The 21,141-nt window shown below is 43.3% G+C and overlaps 1 protein-coding gene across 1 annotated transcript; it reads right to left on the bottom strand.

The window, feature by feature from the left end:
* Positions 1–5,455: 5,455 nt before the first annotated feature.
* LOC124027340 (pre-mRNA 3'-end-processing factor FIP1-like) lies at positions 5,456–21,084 on the bottom strand. The gene is made up of 7 exons (XM_046339789.1): positions 21,041–21,084; positions 20,420–20,478; positions 12,817–12,840; positions 9,574–9,660; positions 8,740–8,872; positions 6,369–6,653; positions 5,456–5,926 (listed from the first exon to the last, which is right to left on the bottom strand). The coding sequence occupies exons 3-7, from the start codon at positions 12,821–12,823 to the stop codon at positions 5,779–5,781; spliced, it is 660 nt and encodes a 219-aa protein (XP_046195745.1). The 5' UTR covers positions 12,824–12,840; positions 20,420–20,478; positions 21,041–21,084; the 3' UTR covers positions 5,456–5,778.
* Positions 21,085–21,141: the final 57 nt, after the last annotated feature.

The following is a 21,141-nucleotide window of genomic DNA, read 5'->3' as shown; positions in this document are numbered from 1 at the left end:
GACTGTAGAGTAACATACCTCCAGCATGGTCACTACCCTGATAGTAGACTGTAGAGTACAGCAACACCTCCAGCATGGTCACTACCCCAAGAACACAGTGGCCTCCATCATTCTTAAATGGAAGAATTCTCTGACAGCCCCAGAGTTCCTCTGTGGAGATGGGAGAACCTTCCAGAAGGACTCCACCAATCACTCCTTTATGGTAGAGTGGACAGACGGAAGCCACTCCTCAGTAAAAAGCACATGACAGCCTGCTTGGGGTTTGCAAAAAGGCACCTAAAGGACTCTGACCATGAGAAACAATATTCTCTGGTCTGATGAAACCAAGATTGAACTGTTTGGCCTGAATGCCAAGTGTCACGTCTGGAGGAAACCTGGCTCCATCCTTACGGTGAAGCATGGTGGTGGCAGCATCATGCTGAGGGAATGTTTTTCAGGGACTGGGAGACTAGTCAGTTTATTTGATTTTTTACAGGGACAGTGCACATTAATCAACGTTTCAGTAAAAGTGCCGGTTTTAGCCAGCCGGCTAATTTTCAACCGCAGTCCCTGGGCAGGTTATTAAAAACATTTACAATACAGACAATCATTGAGCAGTGAGCACACGCAGAGCAACATAGGACAAGCGAGACATAGCATACAGACAGAGCAACATAGGACAAGCAAGACATAGCATACAGACAGAGCAACATAGGACAAGCAAGAAGTAGCATACAGACAGAGCAACATAGAACAAAAATCAACAAGACAAAATCCATAAAAGTGTTTCTACACCTCACAAGCTACAGCCAACATGGAAAGCGGCAATACACAGCTAGGGATTATGATCACAAATCTGATTGACCTTTAGCCATGTCTTCAAGCATTTTGTGAAAGTGTGATATGTGGTGCAGTTATGTGTGTCTGATGCCAGTGTATTCCAGACATGGGAAGATCTCACAGAGAAAGTGGATTTACTAAAGGTGCTTTTCCTTAGGGGAACTATACAGTCACCTCTCATGGCAGACCTTGTGGATCTGCTGCCATATGTTTGGGTTTTCTGTTTAACAAAAATACTGCGTGATGGGGGAGGAGCCAGGCCATTTAGGATCTTGAATACAAGACATGCGTCGGTGTAGGATCGAGGCAAAGATGAACGGAGCAAAGTACAGAGAGATCCTTGATGAAAACCTGCTCCAGGGCACTCAGGACCTCAGACTGGGGCCAAGGTTCATCTTTAAACAGGTCAACCACCCTAAGCACACAACCAAGACAACACAGGAGTGGCTTGGGGACAAGTCTCTCAAATCAAATCAAATTTTATTTGTCACATACACATGGTTAGCAGATGTTAATGCGAGTGTAGCTAAATGCTTGTGCTTCTAGTTCCGACAATGCAGTGATAACCAACAAGTAATCTAACTAACCATTCCAAAACTACTGTCTTATACACAGTGTAAGGGGATAAGGAACATGTACATAAGGATATATGAATGAGTGATGGTACAGAGCAGCATACAGTAGATGGTATCGAGTACAGTATATACATATGAGATGAGTGTGTAGACAAAGTAAACAAAGTGGCATAGTTAAAGTGGCTAGTGATACATGTGTTACATAAGGATGCAGTCGATGATGTAGAGTACAGTATATACATATGCATATGAGATGAATAATGTAGGGTAAGTAACATTATATAAGGTAGCATTGTTTAAAGTGGCTAGTGATATATTTACATCATTTCCCATCAATTCCCATTATTAAAATGGCTGGAGTTGGGTCAGTGTCAATGACAGTGTGTTGGCAGCAGCCACTCAGTGTTAGTGGTGGCTGTTTAACAGTCTGATGGCCTTGAGATAGAAGCTGTTTTTCAGTCTCTCGGTCCCAGCTTTGATGCACCTGTACTGACCTCGCCTTCTGGATGATAGCGGGGTGAACAGGCAGTGGTTCGGGTGGTTGATGTCCTTGATGATCTTTATGGCCTTCCTGTAACAACGGGTGGTGTAGGTGTCCTGGAGGGCAGGTAGTTTGCCCCCGGTGATGCGTTGTGCAGTCCTCACTACCCTCTGGAGAGCCTTACGGTTGAGGGCGGAGCAGTTGCCGTACCAGGCGGTGATACAGCCCGCCAGGATGCTCTCGATTGTGCATCTGTAGAAGTTTGTGAGTGCTTTTGGTGACAAGCCGAATTTCTTCAGCCTCCTGAGATTGAATAGGGTCTCTGAATGTCCTTGAGTGGCCCAGCCAGAGCCCGGACTTGAACCCGATCGAACATCTCTGGGGAGACCTGAAAGCAACGCTCCCCATCCAACCTGACAGAGCATGAGAGGATCTGCAGAGAAGAATGGGAGAAACTCCCCAAATACAGGTGCCAAGCTTGTAGCGTCACACCCAAGAGGACTGGAGGCTGTAATCGCTGCCAAAGGTGCTTCAACAAAGTACTGAGTAAAGGGTCTGAATACTTATTTAAATGTGATATTTCAGTAGATTTTTTCCTACGTCATTATGGGGCATTGTGATGTCATTATGGGGCATTGTGATGTCATTATGGGGCATTGTGATGTCATTATGGGGCATTGTGTGTAGATTGATGAGGATTTTATTTTTCATCCATTTTAGAATAAGTCTGTAATGTAACAAAATGTGGAAAAAGTCAAGGGGTCTGAATACTTTCTGAATGCACTGTACCCCTTATGGCTTCTAATGTAGTCTATATGTATCCCTTATGGCTTCTAATGTAGTCTATACGTATCCCTTATGGCTTCTAATGTAGTCTATACGTATCCCTTATGGCTTCTAATGTAGTCTATACGTATCCCTTATGGCTTCTAATGTAGTCTATACGTATCCCTTATGGCTTCTAATGTAGTCTATACGTACCCCTTATGGCTTCTAATGTAGTCTATACGTATCCCTTATGGCATCTAATGTAGTCTATACGTATCCCTTATGGCTTCTAATGTAGTCTATATGTACCCCTTATTGCTTCTAATGTAGTCTATATGTATCCCCTATGGCTTCTAATGTAGTCTATATGTACCCCTTATGGCTTCTAATGTAGTCTATATGTATCCCTTATGGCTTCTAATGTAGTCTAGATGTCCCTTATGGCTTCTAATGTAGTCTATATGTATCCCTTATGGCTTCTAATGTAGTCTATGTATCCCTTATGGCTTCTAATGTAGTCTATACGTATCCCTTATGGCTTCTAATGTAGTGTAGATGTCCCTTATGGCCTCTAATGTAGTCTATATGTATCCCTTATGGCTTCTAATGTAGTCTAGATGTATCCCTTATGGCTTCTAATGTAGTCTATATGTATCCCTTATGGCTTCTAATGTAGTCTATGTATCCCTTATGGCTTCTAATGTAGTCTATGTATCCCTTATGGCTTCTAATGTAGTCTATACGTATCCCTTATGGCTTCTAATGTAGTCTAGATGTCCCTTATGGCCTCTAATGTAGTCTAGATGTCCCTTATGGCTTCTAATGTAGTCTATATGTATCCCTTATGGACTCTAATGTAGTCTATGTGTCCCTTATGGCTTCTAATGTAGTCTATATGTCCCTTATGGCCTCTAATGTAGTCTAGATGTCCCTTATGGCTTCTAATGTAGTCTATATGTATCCCTTATGGCTTCTAATGTAGTCTATGTATCCCTTATGGCTTCTAATGTAGTCTATACGTATCCCTTATGGCTTCTAATGTAGTGTAGATGTCCCTTATGGCCTCTAATGTAGTCTATATGTATCCCTTATGGCTTCTAATGTAGTCTAGATGTCCCTTATGGCTTCTAATGTAGTCTAGATGTCCCTTATGGCCTCTAATGTAGTCTAGATGTCCCTTATGGCTTCTAATGTAGTCTATATGTATCCCTTATGGCTTCTAATGTAGTCTATGTATCCCTTATGGCTTCTAATGTAGTCTATGTATCCCTTATGGCTTCTAATGTAGTCTATACGTATCCCTTATGGCTTCTAATGTAGTCTAGATGTCCCTTATGGCCTCTAATGTAGTCTAGATGTCCCTTATGGCTTCTAATGTAGTCTATATGTATCCCTTATGGACTCTAATGTAGTCTATATGTGTCCCTTATGGCTTCTAATGTAGTCTATGTGTCCCTTATGGCCTCTAATGTAGTCTATATGTATCCCTTATGGCCTCTAATGTAGTCTATGTGTCCCTTATGGCTTCTAATGTAGTCTATATGTCCCTTATGGCCTATAATGTAGTCTATGTATCCCTTATGGCCTCTAATGTAGTCTATATGTATCCCTTATGGACTCTAATGTAGTCTATGTGTCCCTTATGGCTTCTAATGTAGTCTATACGTATCCCTTATGGACTCTAATGTAGTCTATGTGTCCCTTATGGACTCTAATGTAGTCTATGTGTCCCATACTGTAGCTAAACATGAACAGGACAAAGCCTTTGGCCGAGATTGAGGGCTCTATTTCATGTGTTAATCGCTGAAGCGTTTCCACCATAGAAATGTCAAGGGTCATTTCTGATTGAGTGGACATATGCACCGTTTACCGTGAACGCAGTCTCCTCGAGGGCGGGAACGTTGCCTTTCAAAGCCGCAAAGCCTATAATCTGCTATCATATACCACACCCCCTCGGGCCTTATTGCTTCATTGCCCCTCCGTCAGACATAGAGGAAGAGCGAAGACACACCACCCGGCCTCACACAGAAACCACCCAGCAACACACACACACACCACCCAGCCACACAGAAACCAGCCTCACACACCAACCAACCACCCAGCCTCACACCAACCAACCACCCAGCCACACACCAACCAACCACCCAGCCACCAACCAACCACCCAGCCTCACACACACACCAACCACCCAGCCACACACACACAAACCAGCCACAAACACACACAAACCAGCCACAAACACACACAAACCAGCCACAAACACACACAAACCAGCCACAAACACACACAAACCAGCCACAAACACACACAAACCAGCCACAAACACACACAAACCAACCACCCAGCCACACACACACAAACCAGCCACAAACCAGCCACAAACACACACAAACCAGCCACAAACACACACAAACCAGCCACAAACACACACACACACACACACAGAAACCACCCAGCCACACACACCAACCAACCAGCCACACACACACACACACCAACCAACCAGCCACACCCACACCCACACACAACCAACCAACCAGCCACACACACAGAAACCACCCAGCCACACACAGAAACCACCCAGCCACACACAGAAACCACCCAGCCACACACAGAAACCACCCAGCCACACACAGAAACCACCCAGCCACACACAGAAACCACCCAGCCACACACAGAAACCACCCAGCCACACACAGAAACCACCCAGCCACACACAGAAACCAGCCAACACACAGAAACCACCAACACTCAGAAACCACCCAACACTCAGAAACCACCCAACACACAGAAACCACCCAACACACAGTAGTTATCAAAAGCTTGTTTTTTAATTCAACAAATTGACATCTTTCAGCGAGGTGTTTGGTTAAGAAAATAGAGGGACGAAATTAAATGACAGAAGATGAGGGTTGTTTATGATCGTCATGACTACGAAGGGAACGGGTAAACAACAACGATCTCTGAGCATGATCAACTACAACAGTGCTCTGAGGGAGAGAGGAGAGAGAGATGGAGAGATGTATAGAGGGAAACAGAGGGAGAGAGGAGAGAGAGAAAGATGGAGGGACGTATAGAGGGAAACAGAGAGAGAGAGATGAAGAGAGACAGAGGGAGAGGAGGGTGTATTCTTCATCACTCCATGGTGTCCTGGTTCTCCTGGTCTCCTCCCATGTCATCACTAGGTTCCTTGCCCTCCTTGCTCCTCTTGCTCTTCTTGTGTTTGTGTCTCCTGTGACCGTCTCCTTCTTCACTATCATGTCTCCTCCTGCTGCTACTGCTCAGAGTGAGAGAGAGGGGGAGGGAGAGAGAGAGAGAGAGACAGAGAGGGACAGAGAGAGAGAGAGACAGACAGAGAGAGAGAGAGAGAGAGAGAGAGAGGACAGAGAGAGGACAGAGAGAGACGGACAGAGAGAGAGACGGACAGAGAGAGAGACGGACAGAGAGAGAGACGGACAGAGAGAGAGACAGACAGAGAGAGAGACAGACAGAGAGAGAGAGACAGAGAGAGAGAGAGAGAGAGACAGACAGAGGGAGAGAGAGAGAGAGAGAGAGAGAGAGAGAGAGACATAGACAGAGGAGAGAGACAGAGACATAGACAGAGGGAGAGGGACAGAGGGAGAGAGAGAGGGGACAGAGGGAGACAGAGAAAAGGAAGACAGTTCTGATTCTGATACAACAAAGAGGTGAAATAATGTGTGTGTGAGAGTGAGTGAGTGGCGTACCTGCGTGATGACTTGTGTCTCCCCTCCTCCTTCTCTCTGTGTCTTCTCTCTCTGTGTCTCTCCTCCTTCTCACGGCTCGACCTGTCTCTGTGACGCTCACCACCGCCTCCACCTCCACGCTCACCACCACTCCCACGGTCACCGCCACGCTCCCCCCCTCCACGGTCACCTCCACGGTCTACGCCTCCACGCTCCCCCCCTCCGCGGTCACCTCCTCCACGGTCACCGCCGCTGTAGCCACGCTCCGCCTGGTACTCCCGGTAACCACGGTACCGCTCCTCGTCACTATGGAGACCAGACAGACAGAATATCTCATTGGACGCTGGACAGTGACATGACTAATCATCTTTTCTGATTGAAACAACTCACTGTTCAATCTGGTCGTTGTTAAACAGATCTTTTCTGATTGGACAGTGAGATGAGTTGTGTCAATCTGTCGGTCGTTGTAGGGGGCAGTATTTTCATGTCTCATGTCCGGATGAAAAGCGTACTCAAAGTAAACTGCCTGTTACTCAGGCCCAGAAGCTAGGATATGCATATAATTGGTATATTTAGATAGAAAACACTCTAAAGTTTCTGAAACTGTTAACATAATGTCTGTGAGTATAACAGAACTGATATGGCAGGCGAAACCCAGAGGACAAACCCATCAAAAAAAAAAAAATTCAGCCTACCATTGTTTTCAATGTCTTTCATGTTTTTTATGAGGCGAAGTCCTCCCAGATTGCAATTCCTAGGGCGTCCACTAGGATTTTGGTTTTTGGAAAAATTAGCAAGAAGTTGTAGTTTTTCTAAGAGGCTCCCATTTTGGCTGTAGTGTTTCCATGCGCGTGAATCGGTGGATTATTGACTGAAGCTAAACTGAGTTTTTATGGATATAAAGAAGGACTTTATCGAACAAAAGGACCATTTGTGATGTAACTGGGACCTATTGGAGTGCCAACAGAAGAAGACCATCAAAGGTAAGGCATTTATTATATCGCTATTTCTGACTTTCGTGTCGCACCTGCCTGGGAGCTGTCCTCAGATAATCGCATGGTGTGCTTTCGCCATAAAGCCTTTTTGAAATCTGACACAGCGGCTGGATTAACAAGAAGTTAAGCTTTATTCCGATGTATAACTCTTGTACTTTACATGAATGTTAAATATTTATATTTTTGTAATTTGAATTTCACGCTCTGTAATTTCACAGGATGTTGGCCAGGTGGGACGCTACCGTCCAGCCTGCCCATAAGAAGTTAAACAGATCTTTTCTGATTGGACAGTGAGATGAGGTGTGCCAATCTGTTGGTCGTTGGCTTTCGACCTTAGTCTCTCCCGAGCCCGTACGGGAGTTATAGCGATGAGACAAGATAGTAACTACAAAAACAATTGGATACCACGAAATTGGGGAGTAAAGGGAGTAAAATTCAAAATAAAATAAATCAAATATATTTTAAAAAGAATGTGCTGTAAGGTTACTCCACAGCTAGCTATCGTATTCAATATGTTTCTATAGCTCAACTGGTTTGTGCCTTGCCAAGGAATGCGGCCACTTGTGTTAGCGAGCACTGGTCCGAGCCCGGTACTGGGACAGGGACAGTGGGGGAAGATATACTGTTAGGAGAACACTGTGGCCTCGTCGTCCTCGACTAACCCGCTGTGGCCTGCATCGTCCTCGACTAACCCGTTGTCGCCTGCATCGTCCTCGACTAACCCGTTGTCGCCTGCATCGTCCTCGACTAACCCGTTGTCGCCTGCATCGTCCTCGACTAACCCGTTGTCGCCTGCATCGTCCTCGACTAACCCGTTGTCGCCTGCATCGACTAACCCGCTGTCGCCTGCATCGTCCTCGACTAACCCGTTGTCGCCTGCATCGTCCTCGACTAACCCGCTGTCGCCTGCATCGTCCTCGACTAACCCGCTGTCGCCTGCATCGTCCTCGACTAACCCGTTGTCGCCTGCATCGTCCTCGACTAACCCGCTGTCGCCTGCATCGTCCTCGACTAACCCGCTGTCGCCTGCATCGTCCTCGACTAACCCGCTGTCGCCTGCATCGTCCTCGACTAACCCGTTGTCGCCTGCAACGTCCTCGACTAACCCGCTGTCGCCTGCATCGTCCTCGACTAACCCGCTGTCGCCTGCATCGTCTCGACTAACCCGCTGTCGCCTGCATCGTCCCTCGACTAACCGGTTGTCCCTGCATCGTCCTCGACTCCCGTTGTCCCTGCATCGTCCTCCCGTTGTCGCCTGCATCGTCCTCGACTAACCCGCTGTTGCCTGCATCGTCCTCGACTAACCCGTTGTCGCCTGCATCGTCCTCGACTAACCCGCTGTCGCCTGCATCGTCGTCCTCGACTAACCAGCTGTGGCCTCGTCATCCTCGACTAACCTGTTGTAACCCATAGTGGAGGGGCTGTGCTCTCGCTCTCTCTCCCTCTCATGTGGTCTCTCCCTGGGTCTCTCTCTCTCCTTCTCCCTCTTGTCCTCCCGTCTGGGTCCTGGTCCTGGTCCTGGTCCCGGTCCTGGTGGGTAGTAGTACAGTAAAGAACATCAGGTCAGACTGATTGATTGACAGGTTGATTGACAGATTACTAGTAAAGAACATTAGCTTGGAGGGTAGCAGTACTACTGTTTAGACCGGTTTACCTGGAGGGTAGGCCGGTTTACCTGGAGGGTAGGCCGGTTTACCTGGAGGGTAGGCCGGTTTACCTGGAGGGTAGGCCGGTTTACCTGGAGGGTAGGCCGGTTTACCTGGAGGGTAGGCCGGTTTACCTGGAGGGTAGGCCGGTTTACCTGGAGGGTAGGCCGGTTTACCTGGAGGGTAGGCCGGTTTACCTGGAGGGTAGGCCGGTTTACCTGGAGGGTAGGCCGGTTTACCTGGAGGGTAGGCCGGTTTACCTGGAGGGTAGGCCGGTTTACCTGGAGGGTAGGCCGGTTTACCTGGAGGGTAGGCCGGTTTACCTGGAGGGTAGGCCGGTTTACCTGGAGGGTAGGCCGGTTTACCTGGAGGGTAGGCCGGTTTACCTGGAGGGTAGGCCGGTTTACCTGGAGGGTAGGCCGGTTTACCTGGAGGGTAGGCCGGTTTACCTGGAGGGTAGACCGGTTTACCTGGAGGGTAGGCCGGTTTACCTGGAGGGTAGGCCGGTTTACCTGGAGGGTAGACCGGTTTACCTGGAGGGTAGACTGGTTTAGACTGGTTTATCTGGAGGGTAGACTGGTTTACCTGGAGGGTAGTAGTCCCACTGTTTAGACTGGTCCATCATAGGAGGCCATGGAGACACCACACCTGGCATAGGAGGAGGGTAGCCACCTAGAGACAGAGAGGAGGATATACTGTAGTGATGAGGAGGATATACTGTAGTGATGAGGAGGACATACTGTAGTGATATACTGTAGTGATATACTGTAGTGATGAGGAGGATATACTGTAGTGATGTACTGTAGTGATATACTGTAGTGATGAGGAGGATATACTGTAGTGATGAGGAGGATATACTGTAGTGATATACTGTAGTGATATACTGTAGTGATGACTGTAGTGATATACTGTAGTGATATACTGTAGTGATGAGGAGGATATACTGTAGTGATGTACTGTAGTGATGAGGAGGATATACTGTAGTGATGTACTGTAGTGATGAGGAGGATATACTGTAGTGATGTACTGAGTGATAGTGAGGAGGATATACTGTAGTGATGTACTGTAGTGATGAGGAGGATATACTGTAGTGATGTACTGTAGTGATGAGGAGGATATACTGTAGTGATATACTGTAGTGATATACTGTAGTGATATACTGTAGTGATGAGGATATACTGTAGTGATGTACTGTAGTGATATACTGTAGTGGTGTACTGTAGTGAGGAGGATATACTGTAGTGAGGAGGATATACTGTAGTGATTTTCTGTAGTGAGGAGGATATACTGTAGTGATATACTGTAGTGATATACTGTAGTGATATACTGTAGTGATATACTGTAGTGAGGAGGAGGATATACTGTAGTGATATACTGTAGTGATATACTGTAGTGATGAGGAGGATATACTGTAGTGATATACTGTAGTGATATACTGTAGTGACATACTGTAGTGATATACTGTAGTGATATACTGTAGTGATGTACTGTAGTGATATACTGTAGTGATATACTGTAGTGATGTACTGTAGTGACATACTGTAGTGACATACTGTAGTGATATACTGTAGTGATGAGGAGGATGTACTGTAGTGATATACTGTAGTGAGGAGGAGGATATACTGTAGTGACATACTGTAGTGATATACTGTAGTGATATACTGTAGTGATGTACTGTAGTGATATACTGTAGTGATGAGGAGGATGTACTGTAGTGATATACTGTAGTGAGGAGGAGGATATACTGTAGTGATATACTGTAGTGATATACTGTAGTGATGTACTGTAGTGATATACTGTAGTGATATACTGTAGTGATATACTGTAGTGAGGAGGAGGATATACTGTAGTGATATACTGTAGTGATATACTGTAGTGACATACTGTAGTGATATACTGTAGTGATATACTGTAGTGATGTACTGTAGTGATATACTGTAGTGACATACTGTAGTGAGGAGGAGGATATACTGTAGTGACATACTGTAGTGATATACTGTAGTGATGTACTGTAGTGATGTACTGTAGTGATATACTGTAGTGATGTACTGTAGTGATATACTGTAGTGATGTACTGTAGTGATATACTGTAGTGATGATGAGGATATACTGTAGTGATATACTGTAGTGATATACTGTAGTGATGATGAGGATATACTGTAGTGATATACTGTAGTGATATACTGTAGTGACATACTGTAGTGATATACTGTAGTGATATACTGTAGTGATATACTGTAGTGACATACTGTAGTGATATACTGTAGTGATATACTGTAGTGATATACTGTAGTGATATACTGTAGTGATATACTGTAGTGATATACTGTAGTGACATACTGTAGTGACATACTGTAGTGATATACTGTAGTGATGAGGAGAATATACTGTAGTGATATACTGTAGTGATGATGAGGATATACTGTAGTGATATACTGTAGTGACATACTGTAGTGATATACTGTAGTGACATACTGTAGTGATATACTGTAGTGATATACTGTAGTGATATACTGTAGTGATGATGAGGATATACTGTAGTGATATACTGTAGTGATATACTGTAGTGATGATGAGGATATACTGTAGTGATATACTGTAGTGATATACTGTAGTGACATACTGTAGTGATATACTGTAGTGATATACTGTAGTGATGATGAGGATATACTGTAGTGATGTACTGTAGTGATATACTGTAGTGACATACTGTAGTGACATACTGTAGTGACATACTGTAGTGACATACTGTAGTGATGATGAGGATATACTGTAGTGATATACTGTAGTGACATACTGTAGTGATATACTGTAGTGACATACTGTAGTGACATACTGTAGTGACGTACTGTAGTGATGTACTGTAGTGAGGAGGAGGATATACTGTAGTGATGTACTGTAGTGATATACTGTAGTGACATACTGTAGTGACATATACTGTAGTGATATACTGTAGTGATATACTGTAGTGATATACTGTAGTGATGACTGTAGTGACATACTGTAGTGATGTACTGTAGTGATATACTGTAGTGACATACTGTAGTGATGAGGAGGATATACTGTAGTGATATACTGTAGTGAGGAGGAGGATATACTGTAGTGATATACTGTAGTGAGGAGGAGGATATACTGTAGTGATATACTGTAGTGATATACTGTAGTGATGAGGAGGATATACTGTAGTGATATACTGTAGTGAGGAGGAGGATATACTGTAGTGACATACTGTAGTGACATACTGTAGTGACATACTGTAGTGATGTACTGTAGTGACATACTGTAGTGACATACTGCAGTGACATACTGTAGTGATATACTGTAGTGATGATGAGGATATACTGTAGTGATATACTGTTGTGATATACTGTTGTGAGGAGGAGGATATACTGTAGTGATATACTGTTGTGATATACTGTAGTGACATACTGTAGTGAGGAGGAGGATATACTGTACTGTAGTGATATACTGTAGTGATATACTGTAGTGATGTACTGTAGTGATATACTGTAGTGATATACTGAGGAGGAGGATATACTGTAGTGATATACTGTAGTGATATACTGTAGTGATATACTGTAGTGAGGATATAGTGATATACTGTAGTGAGGTAAGAGGATATACTGTAGTGAGGATATACTGTAGTGATATACTGTAGTGATATACTGTAGTGATGAGGATATACTGTAGTGATATACTGTGAGGAAGAGGAGGATGTACTGTAGTGATATACTGTAGTGATATACTGTAGTGATATACTGTGAGGAAGAGGAGGATGTACTGTAGTGATATACTGTGAGGAAGAGGAGGATGTACTGTAGGACATACCTGTCATAGGGGGAGGGAAACCACCTGAGGGACAATAAACATTACAACATTATTACAACATATCAGTGTGTACCCACCTAAAACACCTGAGGGACAATAAACATGATTGATTATTACAATATTGTGTGAACATATCAGTGTGTACCCACCTAAAACACCTTCCATGTGGAGTTAAAATACTTCCCATTTCAATGACGGCCGAGACGATAGCAGTATCGTAACAGACTGAATCTGTTTGGTGCTTTAGAAACCTGATGGATGTCAAATATGGTGTGCTATAGCTTGGAAAATAAATACAATATGTGACTCTGTTTTCCAACATCAGGGCTGTTTCCCAACATCAGGGATGTTTTCCAACATCAGGGCTGTTTTCCAACATCAGGGCTGTTTCCCAACATCAGGGCTGTTTCCCAACATAATGATGTTTGTTTCCAACATCAGGGCTGTTTTCCATCATAATGTTTGATTCCAACATCAGGGCTGTTTTCCAACATCAGGGCTGTTTTCCAACATCAGGGCTGTTTTCCATCATAATGATGTTTGTTTCCAACATCAGGGCTGTTTTCCATCATAATGATGTTTGTTTCCAACATCAGGGCTGTTTTCCAACATCAGGGCTGTTTTCCAACATCAGGGCTGTTTTCCAACATAATGATGTTTGTTTCCAACATCAGGGCTGTTTCCCAACATAATGATGTTTGTTTCCAACATCAGGGCTGTTTTCCAACATAATGATGTTTGTTTCCAACATCAGGGCTGTTTTCCATCTTAATGATGTTTGTTTCCAACATCAGGGCTGTTTTCCATCATAATGATGTTTGATTCCAACATCAGGGCTGTTTTCCAACATCAGGACTGTTTTCCAACATGTTTTCCAACATCAGGCTGTTTTCCATCATAATGATGTTTGTTTCCAACATCAGGGCTGTTTTCCATCATAATGATGTTTGTTTCCAACATCAGGGCTGTTTTCCATCATAATGATGTTTGTTTCCAACATCAGGGCTGTTTTCCAACATCAGGGCTGTTTTCCAACATCAGGACTGTTTTCCAGCATCAGGACTGTTTTCCATCATAATGTTTGTTTCCAACATGTTTCCAACATCAGGGCTGTTTTCCAACATCAAGGCTGTTTTCCAACATCAGGGCTGTTTTCCATCATAATGATGTTTGTTTCCAAGATCAGGGCTGTTTCCCAACATCAGGGCTGTTTCCCAACATCAGGGCTGTTTCCCAACATCAGGGCTGTTTTCCAACATCAGGGCTGTTTTCCAACATCAGGGCTGTTTTCCAACATCAGGGCTGTTTTCCAACATAATGATGTTTGTTTCCAACATCATCAAGACTGTTTTCCAACATCAGGGCTGTTTTCCATCATAATGATGTTTGTTTTCCAACATCAGGGCTGTTTTCCATCTTAATGATGTTTGTTTCCAACATCAGGGCTGTTTTCCAACATCAGGGCTGTTTTCCATCATCAGGGCTGTTTTCCAACATAATGTTTGTTTCCAACATCAGGGCTGTTTTCCAACATCAGGGCTGCTTTCCATCATAATGATGTTTGTTTCCAACATCAGGGCTGTTTTCCATCATAATGATGTTTGTTTCCAACATCAGGGCTGTTTTCCAACATCAGGCAGGGCTGTTTTCCAACATCAGGGCTGTTTTCCAACATCAGGGCTGTTTTCCAACATAATGATGTTTGTTTCCAACATAATGATGTTTGTTTCCAACATCAGGGCTGTTTCCCAACATAATGATGTTTGTTTCCAACATCAGGGCTGTTTTCCATCTTAATGATGTTTGTTTCCAACATCAGGGCTGTTTTCCATCATAATGATGTTTGATTCCAACATCAGGGCTGTTTTCCAACATCAGGACTGTTTTCCAACATCAGGACTGTTTTCCAACATCAGGGCTGTTTTCCATCATAATGATGTTTGTTTCCAACATCAGGGCTGTTTTCCATCATAATGATGTTTGTTTCCAACATCAGGGCTGTTTTCCATCATAATGATGTTTGTTTCCAACATCAGGGCTGTTTTCCAACATCAGGGCTGTTTTCCAACATCAGGACTGTTTTCCAGCATCAGGACTGTTTTCCATCATAATGTTTGTTTCCAACATCAGGGCTGTTTTCCAACATCAAGACTGTTTTCCAACATCAGGGCTGTTTTCCATCATAATGATGTTTGTTTCCAAGATCAGGGCTGTTTCCCAACATCAGGGCTGTTTCCCAACATCAGGGCTGTTTTCCAACATCAGGGCTGTTTTCCAACATCAGGGCTGTTTTCCAACATAATGATGTTTGTTTCCAACATCAGGACTGTTTTCCAACATCAGGGCTGTTTTCCATCATAATGATGTTTGTTTTCCAACATCAGGGCTGTTTTCCATCTTAATGATGTTTGTTTCCAACATCAGGGCTGTTTTCCAACATCAGGAGTGTTTTCCAGCATCAGGACTGTTTTCCATCATAATGTTTGTTTCCAACATCAGGGCTGTTTTCCAACATCAAGACTGTTTTCCAACATCAGGGCTGTTTTCCATCATAATGATGTTTGTTTCCAACATCAGGACTGTTTTCCAACATCAGGGCTGTTTTCCATCATAATGATGTTTGTTTTCCAACATCAGGGCTGTTTTCCATCTTAATGATGTTTGTTTCCAACATCAGGGCTGTTTTCCAACATCAGGAGTGTTTTCCATCATCAGGGCTGTTTTCCATCATCAGGGCTGTTTTCCAACATAATGTTTGTTTCCAACATCAGGGCTGTTTTCCAACATCAGGGCTGCTTTCCATCATAATGATGTTTGTTTCCAACATCAGGGCTGTTTTCCATCATAATGATGTTTGTTTCCAACATCAGGGCTGTTTTCCAACATCAGGGCTGTTTTCCAACATCAGGGCTGTTTTCCAACATCAGGGCTGTTTTCCAACATAATGATGTTTGTTTCCAACATCAGGGCTGTTTCCCAACATAATGATGTTTGTTTCCAACATCAGGGCTGTTTTCCAACATAATGATGTTTGTTTCCAACATCAGGGCTGTTTTCCATCTTAATGATGTTTGTTTCCAATATCAGGGCTGTTTTCCATCATAATGATGTTTGATTCCAACATCAGGGCTGTTTTCCAACATCAGGACTGTTTTCCAACATCAGGACTGTTTTCCAACATCAGGGCTGTTTTCCATCATAATGATGTTTGTTTCCAACATCAGGGCTGTTTTCCATCATAATGATGTTTGTTTCCAACATCAGGGCTGTTTTCCATCATAATGATGTTTGTTTCCAACATCAGGGCTGTTTTCCAACATCAGGGCTGTTTTCCATCATAATGATGTTTGTTTCCAACATCAGGGCTGTTTTCCAACATCAGGACTGTTTTCCAGCATCAGGACTGTTTTCCATCATAATGTTTGTTTCCAACATCAGGGCTGTTTTCCATCTTAATGATGTTTGTTTCCAACATCAGGGCTGTTTTCCATCATAATGATGTTTGTTTCCAAGATCAGGGCTGTTTCCCAAGGGGTGTTTTCCAACATCAGGGCTGTTTTCCAACATCAGGGCTGTTTTCCAACAATGGGTTGTTTTCCAACATCAGGGCTGTTTTCCAACAATCAGGGCTGTTTTCCAACATAATGATGTTTGTTTTCCAACATCAGGGCTGTTTTCCATCTTAATGATGTTTGTTTCCAACATCAGGGCTGTTTTCCATTCAGGGCTGTTTTCCATCATCAGGGCTGTTTTCCATCATCAGGGCTGTTTTCCATCATCAGGGCTGTTTTCCATCATAATGATGTTTTCCAACATCAGGGCTGTTTTCCAACATCAGGGCTGTTTTCCAACATCAGGGCTGTTTTCCATCATAATGATGTTTGTTTCCAACATCAGGGCTGTTTTCCAACATCAGGACTGTTTTCCAACATCAGGACTGTTTTCCAACATCAGGGCTGTTTTCCATCATAATGATGTTTGTTTCAACATCAGGGCTGTTTTCCAACATCAGGGCTGTTTCCCAACATCAGGGCTGTTTCCAACATCAGGGCTGTTTTCCATCTTAATGATGTTTGTTTCAACATCAGGGCTGTTTTCCAACATCAGGGCTGTTTTCCATCTTAATGATGTTTGTTTCCAACATCAGGGCTGTTTTCCAACATCAGGGCTGTTTTCCATCATAATGATGTTTGATTCCAACATCAGGGCTGTTTTCCAACATCAGGGCTGTTTTCCAACATCAGGGCTGTTTTCCATCATAATGATGTTTGTTTTCCAACATCAGGGCTGTTTTCCATCTTAATGATGTTTGTTTCCAACATCAGGGCTGTTTTCCAACATCAGGGCTGTTTTCCATCATAATGATGTTTGTTTTCCAACATCAGGGCTGTTTTCCATCATAATGATGTTTGTTTCCAACATCAGGGCTGTTTTCCAACATCAGGGCTGTTTTCCATCTTAATGATGTTTGTTTCCAACATCAGGGCTGTTTTCCAACATCAGGGCTGTTTTCCATCATAATGATGTTTGTTTCCAACATCAGGGCTGTTTTCCAACATCAGGGCTGTTTTCCATCATAATGATGTTTGTTTTCCAACATCAGGGCTGTTTTCCATCTTAATGATGTTTGTTTCCAACATCAGGGCTGTTTTCCAACATCAGGAGTGTTTTCCATCATCAGGGCTGTTTTCCATCATCAGGGCTGTTTTCCATCATAATGATGTTTGTTTTCCAACATCAGGGCTGTTTTCCATCTTAAATGATGTTTGTTTCCAACATCAGGGCTGTTTTCCAACATCAGGGCTGTTTCCCATCATCAGGGCTGTTTTCCAACATCAGGGCTGTTTTCCATCTTAAATGATGTTTGTTTCCATCATCGGGGCTGTTTTCCAACATCAGGGCTGTTTTCCAACATCAGGGCTGTTTTCCAACATCAGGGCTGTTTTCCATCTTAATGATGTTTGTTTCCAACATCAGGGCTGTTTTCCATCATAATGATGTTTGTTTCCAACATCAGGGCTGTTTTCCATCATAATGATGTTTGTTTCCAACATCAGGGCTGTTTTCCAACATCAGGGCTGTTTTCCAACATCAGGGCTGTTTTCCAACATAATGATGTTTGTTTCCAACATCAGGGCTGTTTTCCATCAGAATGAGGTTTGTTTCCAACATCAGGGCTGTTTCCCAACATCAGCTGTTTCCCAACATCAGGGCTGTTTTCCAACATCAGGGCTGTTTTCCATCATAATGATGTTTGTTCCCAACATCAGGGCTGTTTTCCATCATAATGATGTTTGTTTTCCAACATCAGGGCTGTTTTCAATCTTAATGATGTTTGTTTCCAACATCAGGGCTGTTTTCCATCATCAGGGCTGTTTTCCATCATAATGATGTTTGTTTTCCATCATCAGGGCTGTTTTCCATCATCAGGGCTGTTTTCCATCATCAGGACTGTTTGTTTTTCAACATCAGGACTGTGTTCCAACATCAGGGCTGTTTTCCAACATCAGGGCTGTTTTCCATCAGAATGATGTTTGTTTCCAACATCAGGGCTGTTTTCCATCATAATGATGTTTGTTTCCAACATCAGGGCTGTTTTCCAACATAATGATGTTTTTTCCATCATCATGATGTTTGTTTTCCAACATCAGGACTGTTTTCCATCATAATGATGTTTGTTTCCAACATCAGGGCTGTTTTCCAACATCAGGGCTGTTTTCCAACATCATGATCATAATGATTTTGTTTTCCAACATCAGGGCTGTTTTCCATCAGAATGAGGGCTGTTTTCCAACATCAGGGCTGTTTTCCAACATCAGGGCTGTTTTCCAACATCAGGGCTGTTTTCCAACATCAGGGCTGTTTTCCATCAGAATGATGATTATTTCCAACATCAGGGCTGTTTTCCATCATAATGATGTTTGTTTCCAACATCAGGACTGTTTTCCAACATCAGGGCTGTTTTCCATCATAATGATGTTTGTTTTCCATCTTAATGTTTGTTTCCATCATCAGGGCTGTTTTCCAACATCAGGGCTGTTTTCCAACATCAGGGCTGTTTCCAACATCAGGGCTGTTTTCCAACATCAGGGCTGTTTTCCAACATCAGGGCTGTTTTCCAACATCAGGGCTGTTTTCCATCATAATGATGTTTGTTTCCAACATCAGGGCTGTTTTCCATCACAATGATGTTTGTTTCCAACATCAGGGCTGTTTTCCAACATCAGGGCTGTTTTCCAACATAATGATGTTTGTTTCCAACATCAGGGCTGTTTTCCAACATGTTTGTTTCCAACATCAGGGCTGTTTTCCATCATAATGATGTTTGTTTCCAACATCAGGGCTGTTTTCCAACATCAGGGCTGTTTTCCAACATAATGATGTTTGTTTTCCAACATAATGATGTTTGTTTCCAACATCAGGGCTGTTTTCCAACATGTTTGTTTCCAACATCAGGGCTGTTTTCCAACATAATGATGTTTGTTTTTCCAACATAATGATGTTTGTTTTCCAACATCAGGGCTGTTTTCCAACATAATGATGTTTGTTTTCCAACATAATGATGCTGTTTTCCAACATCAGGGCTGTTTTCCAACATAATGATGTTTGTTTTTCCAACATCAGGGCTGTTTTCCAACATAATGATGTTTGTGTTGTTCCAGCATCAGGGCTGTGTTCCAGCATCAGGGCTGTGTTCCAGCATCAGGGCTGTTTCCCAACATCAGGGCTGTTTCCTAAAGAAGGTATTACATACTGAGCCAATCTGCTTTGTGTTTTGTTTCCTTGCCACGATACTAACGAGGATGGCGATACTGGTATCGTACCGGCCCTACTGTCAATCAAACTTTGGATCAAGTTCATAAATGGGTGCTTCCCAACTGGCACCCTATTCCCTATGTAGTGCACTACTTTTGACCACAACCCTATCGACCCTGCTTAAAAGAAGTGCGTTAAACAGGCCAGATTGGGTCCCATTGGGACTCATCCTATATATCTTGTTAAATGAAGCCCATGGATTGATTTAATACCATTTAATATAATAATAACTTATTATTAGTTGAAAGTGATTGAGAGTGAGGCTACATTGGAAATGGCACCTTAGTCAACGGTTGCGCACTACACAGGGAATAGGGATCCATTTTGGACAGACTTATATAATATAATATTGATTGGGGCGGCAGCGTAGCCTAGTGGTTAGAGCGTTGGACTAGTAACCGGAAGGTTGCGAGTTCAAACCCCGAGCTGACATGGTACAAATCTGTCGTTCTGCCCCTGAACAGGCAGTTAACCCCACTGTTCCTAGACCAGTTAACCCACTGTTCCTAGACCAGTTAACCCCACTGTTCCTAGACCAGTTAACCCCACTGTTCCTAGACCAGTTAACCCCACTGTTCCTAGACCAGTTACTGTTCCACTGTTAACCCACTGTTCCCACCAGTTAACCCCACTGTTCCTAGACCAGTTAACCCACTGTTCCTAGACCAGTTAACCCACTGTTCCCAGGCCATCATTTCCCAAAATAAGAATATGTTCTTAACTGACTTGCCTGGTTAAATAAAGGTTAAAAAAAAATAAAGTGATAGTGTGTGTTGTCGCCCCCTACCTGTGGGGAAGGGGTATGGTGGAACGGGACGAACATCATATCCACCTGGATGCCCACTGCTATAAAAAAAATATATATTAAAAAATGTTTTAAGTTCAATATATCAAAGTCGTCATGATCATTTTAACCAATACTTTAGATGCCATTTACATATCGATCCAATCAATCATATTAAAATGGATATTACAGGATTCTGGTAATGATGCTCTTTATCTACTTCCCCAGAGTCAGATGGACTCGTGGATACCATGTTTATGTCTCTGTGTCCAGTATGAACAAAGTGAGTCAATGTTAAATAGAGTTAGCGCGATGACTGGAATTCGATGGGTATCTACTAGCATGCTAGCAGATATAGCATGCTAGCAGATACCCATAGCATGATACCCATAGCATGCTAGCAGATACCCATAGCATGCTAGCAGATACCCATAGCATGCTAGCAGATACCCATAGCATGCTAGCAGATAGCATATTGACTGGAAGTCTATGGGTAACGCTATTTAAACAGATCAGCTCTTCTGTAAATAAACGCTGCCTTAGATCTCTACAAGTACATAGGAGGGGAGAGGCTAGGGCTCAATCTATCCATGTCTACAAGGTAGAGCTGTGGAGGTGTCTTACCTGTCCAAGGTGGGGATGAGAGAGGGAGGGGGGCCGCTGGGAGGAGGGAAACCTGCACACACACACAGTGTTACTATTAAAACACACACAGACACATTCTA

The sequence above is a fragment of the Oncorhynchus gorbuscha genome, unplaced genomic scaffold (assembly GCF_021184085.1).
Source record: "Oncorhynchus gorbuscha isolate QuinsamMale2020 ecotype Even-year unplaced genomic scaffold, OgorEven_v1.0 Un_scaffold_3111, whole genome shotgun sequence".
Taxonomy (NCBI): domain Eukaryota; kingdom Metazoa; phylum Chordata; class Actinopteri; order Salmoniformes; family Salmonidae; genus Oncorhynchus; species Oncorhynchus gorbuscha.
The sequence above is the reverse complement of the archived record's forward strand: the minus strand, read 5'-3'. Positions and strand labels throughout refer to the sequence as shown.

Bases quoted from the DNA above. Each gene is read 5' to 3' on its own strand.
- LOC124027340 (XM_046339789.1), bottom strand. The intron at 6,654-8,739 runs GTTAGTCGAGGA...TGGTCTCCATAG, and splicing joins TCCACTATGGGTTACAACAG to TGACGAGGAGCGGTACCGTG. The intron at 5,927-6,368 runs GTACGCCACTCA...CTCTCTCACTCT, and splicing joins AGACACAAGTCATCACGCAG to GAGCAGTAGCAGCAGGAGGA.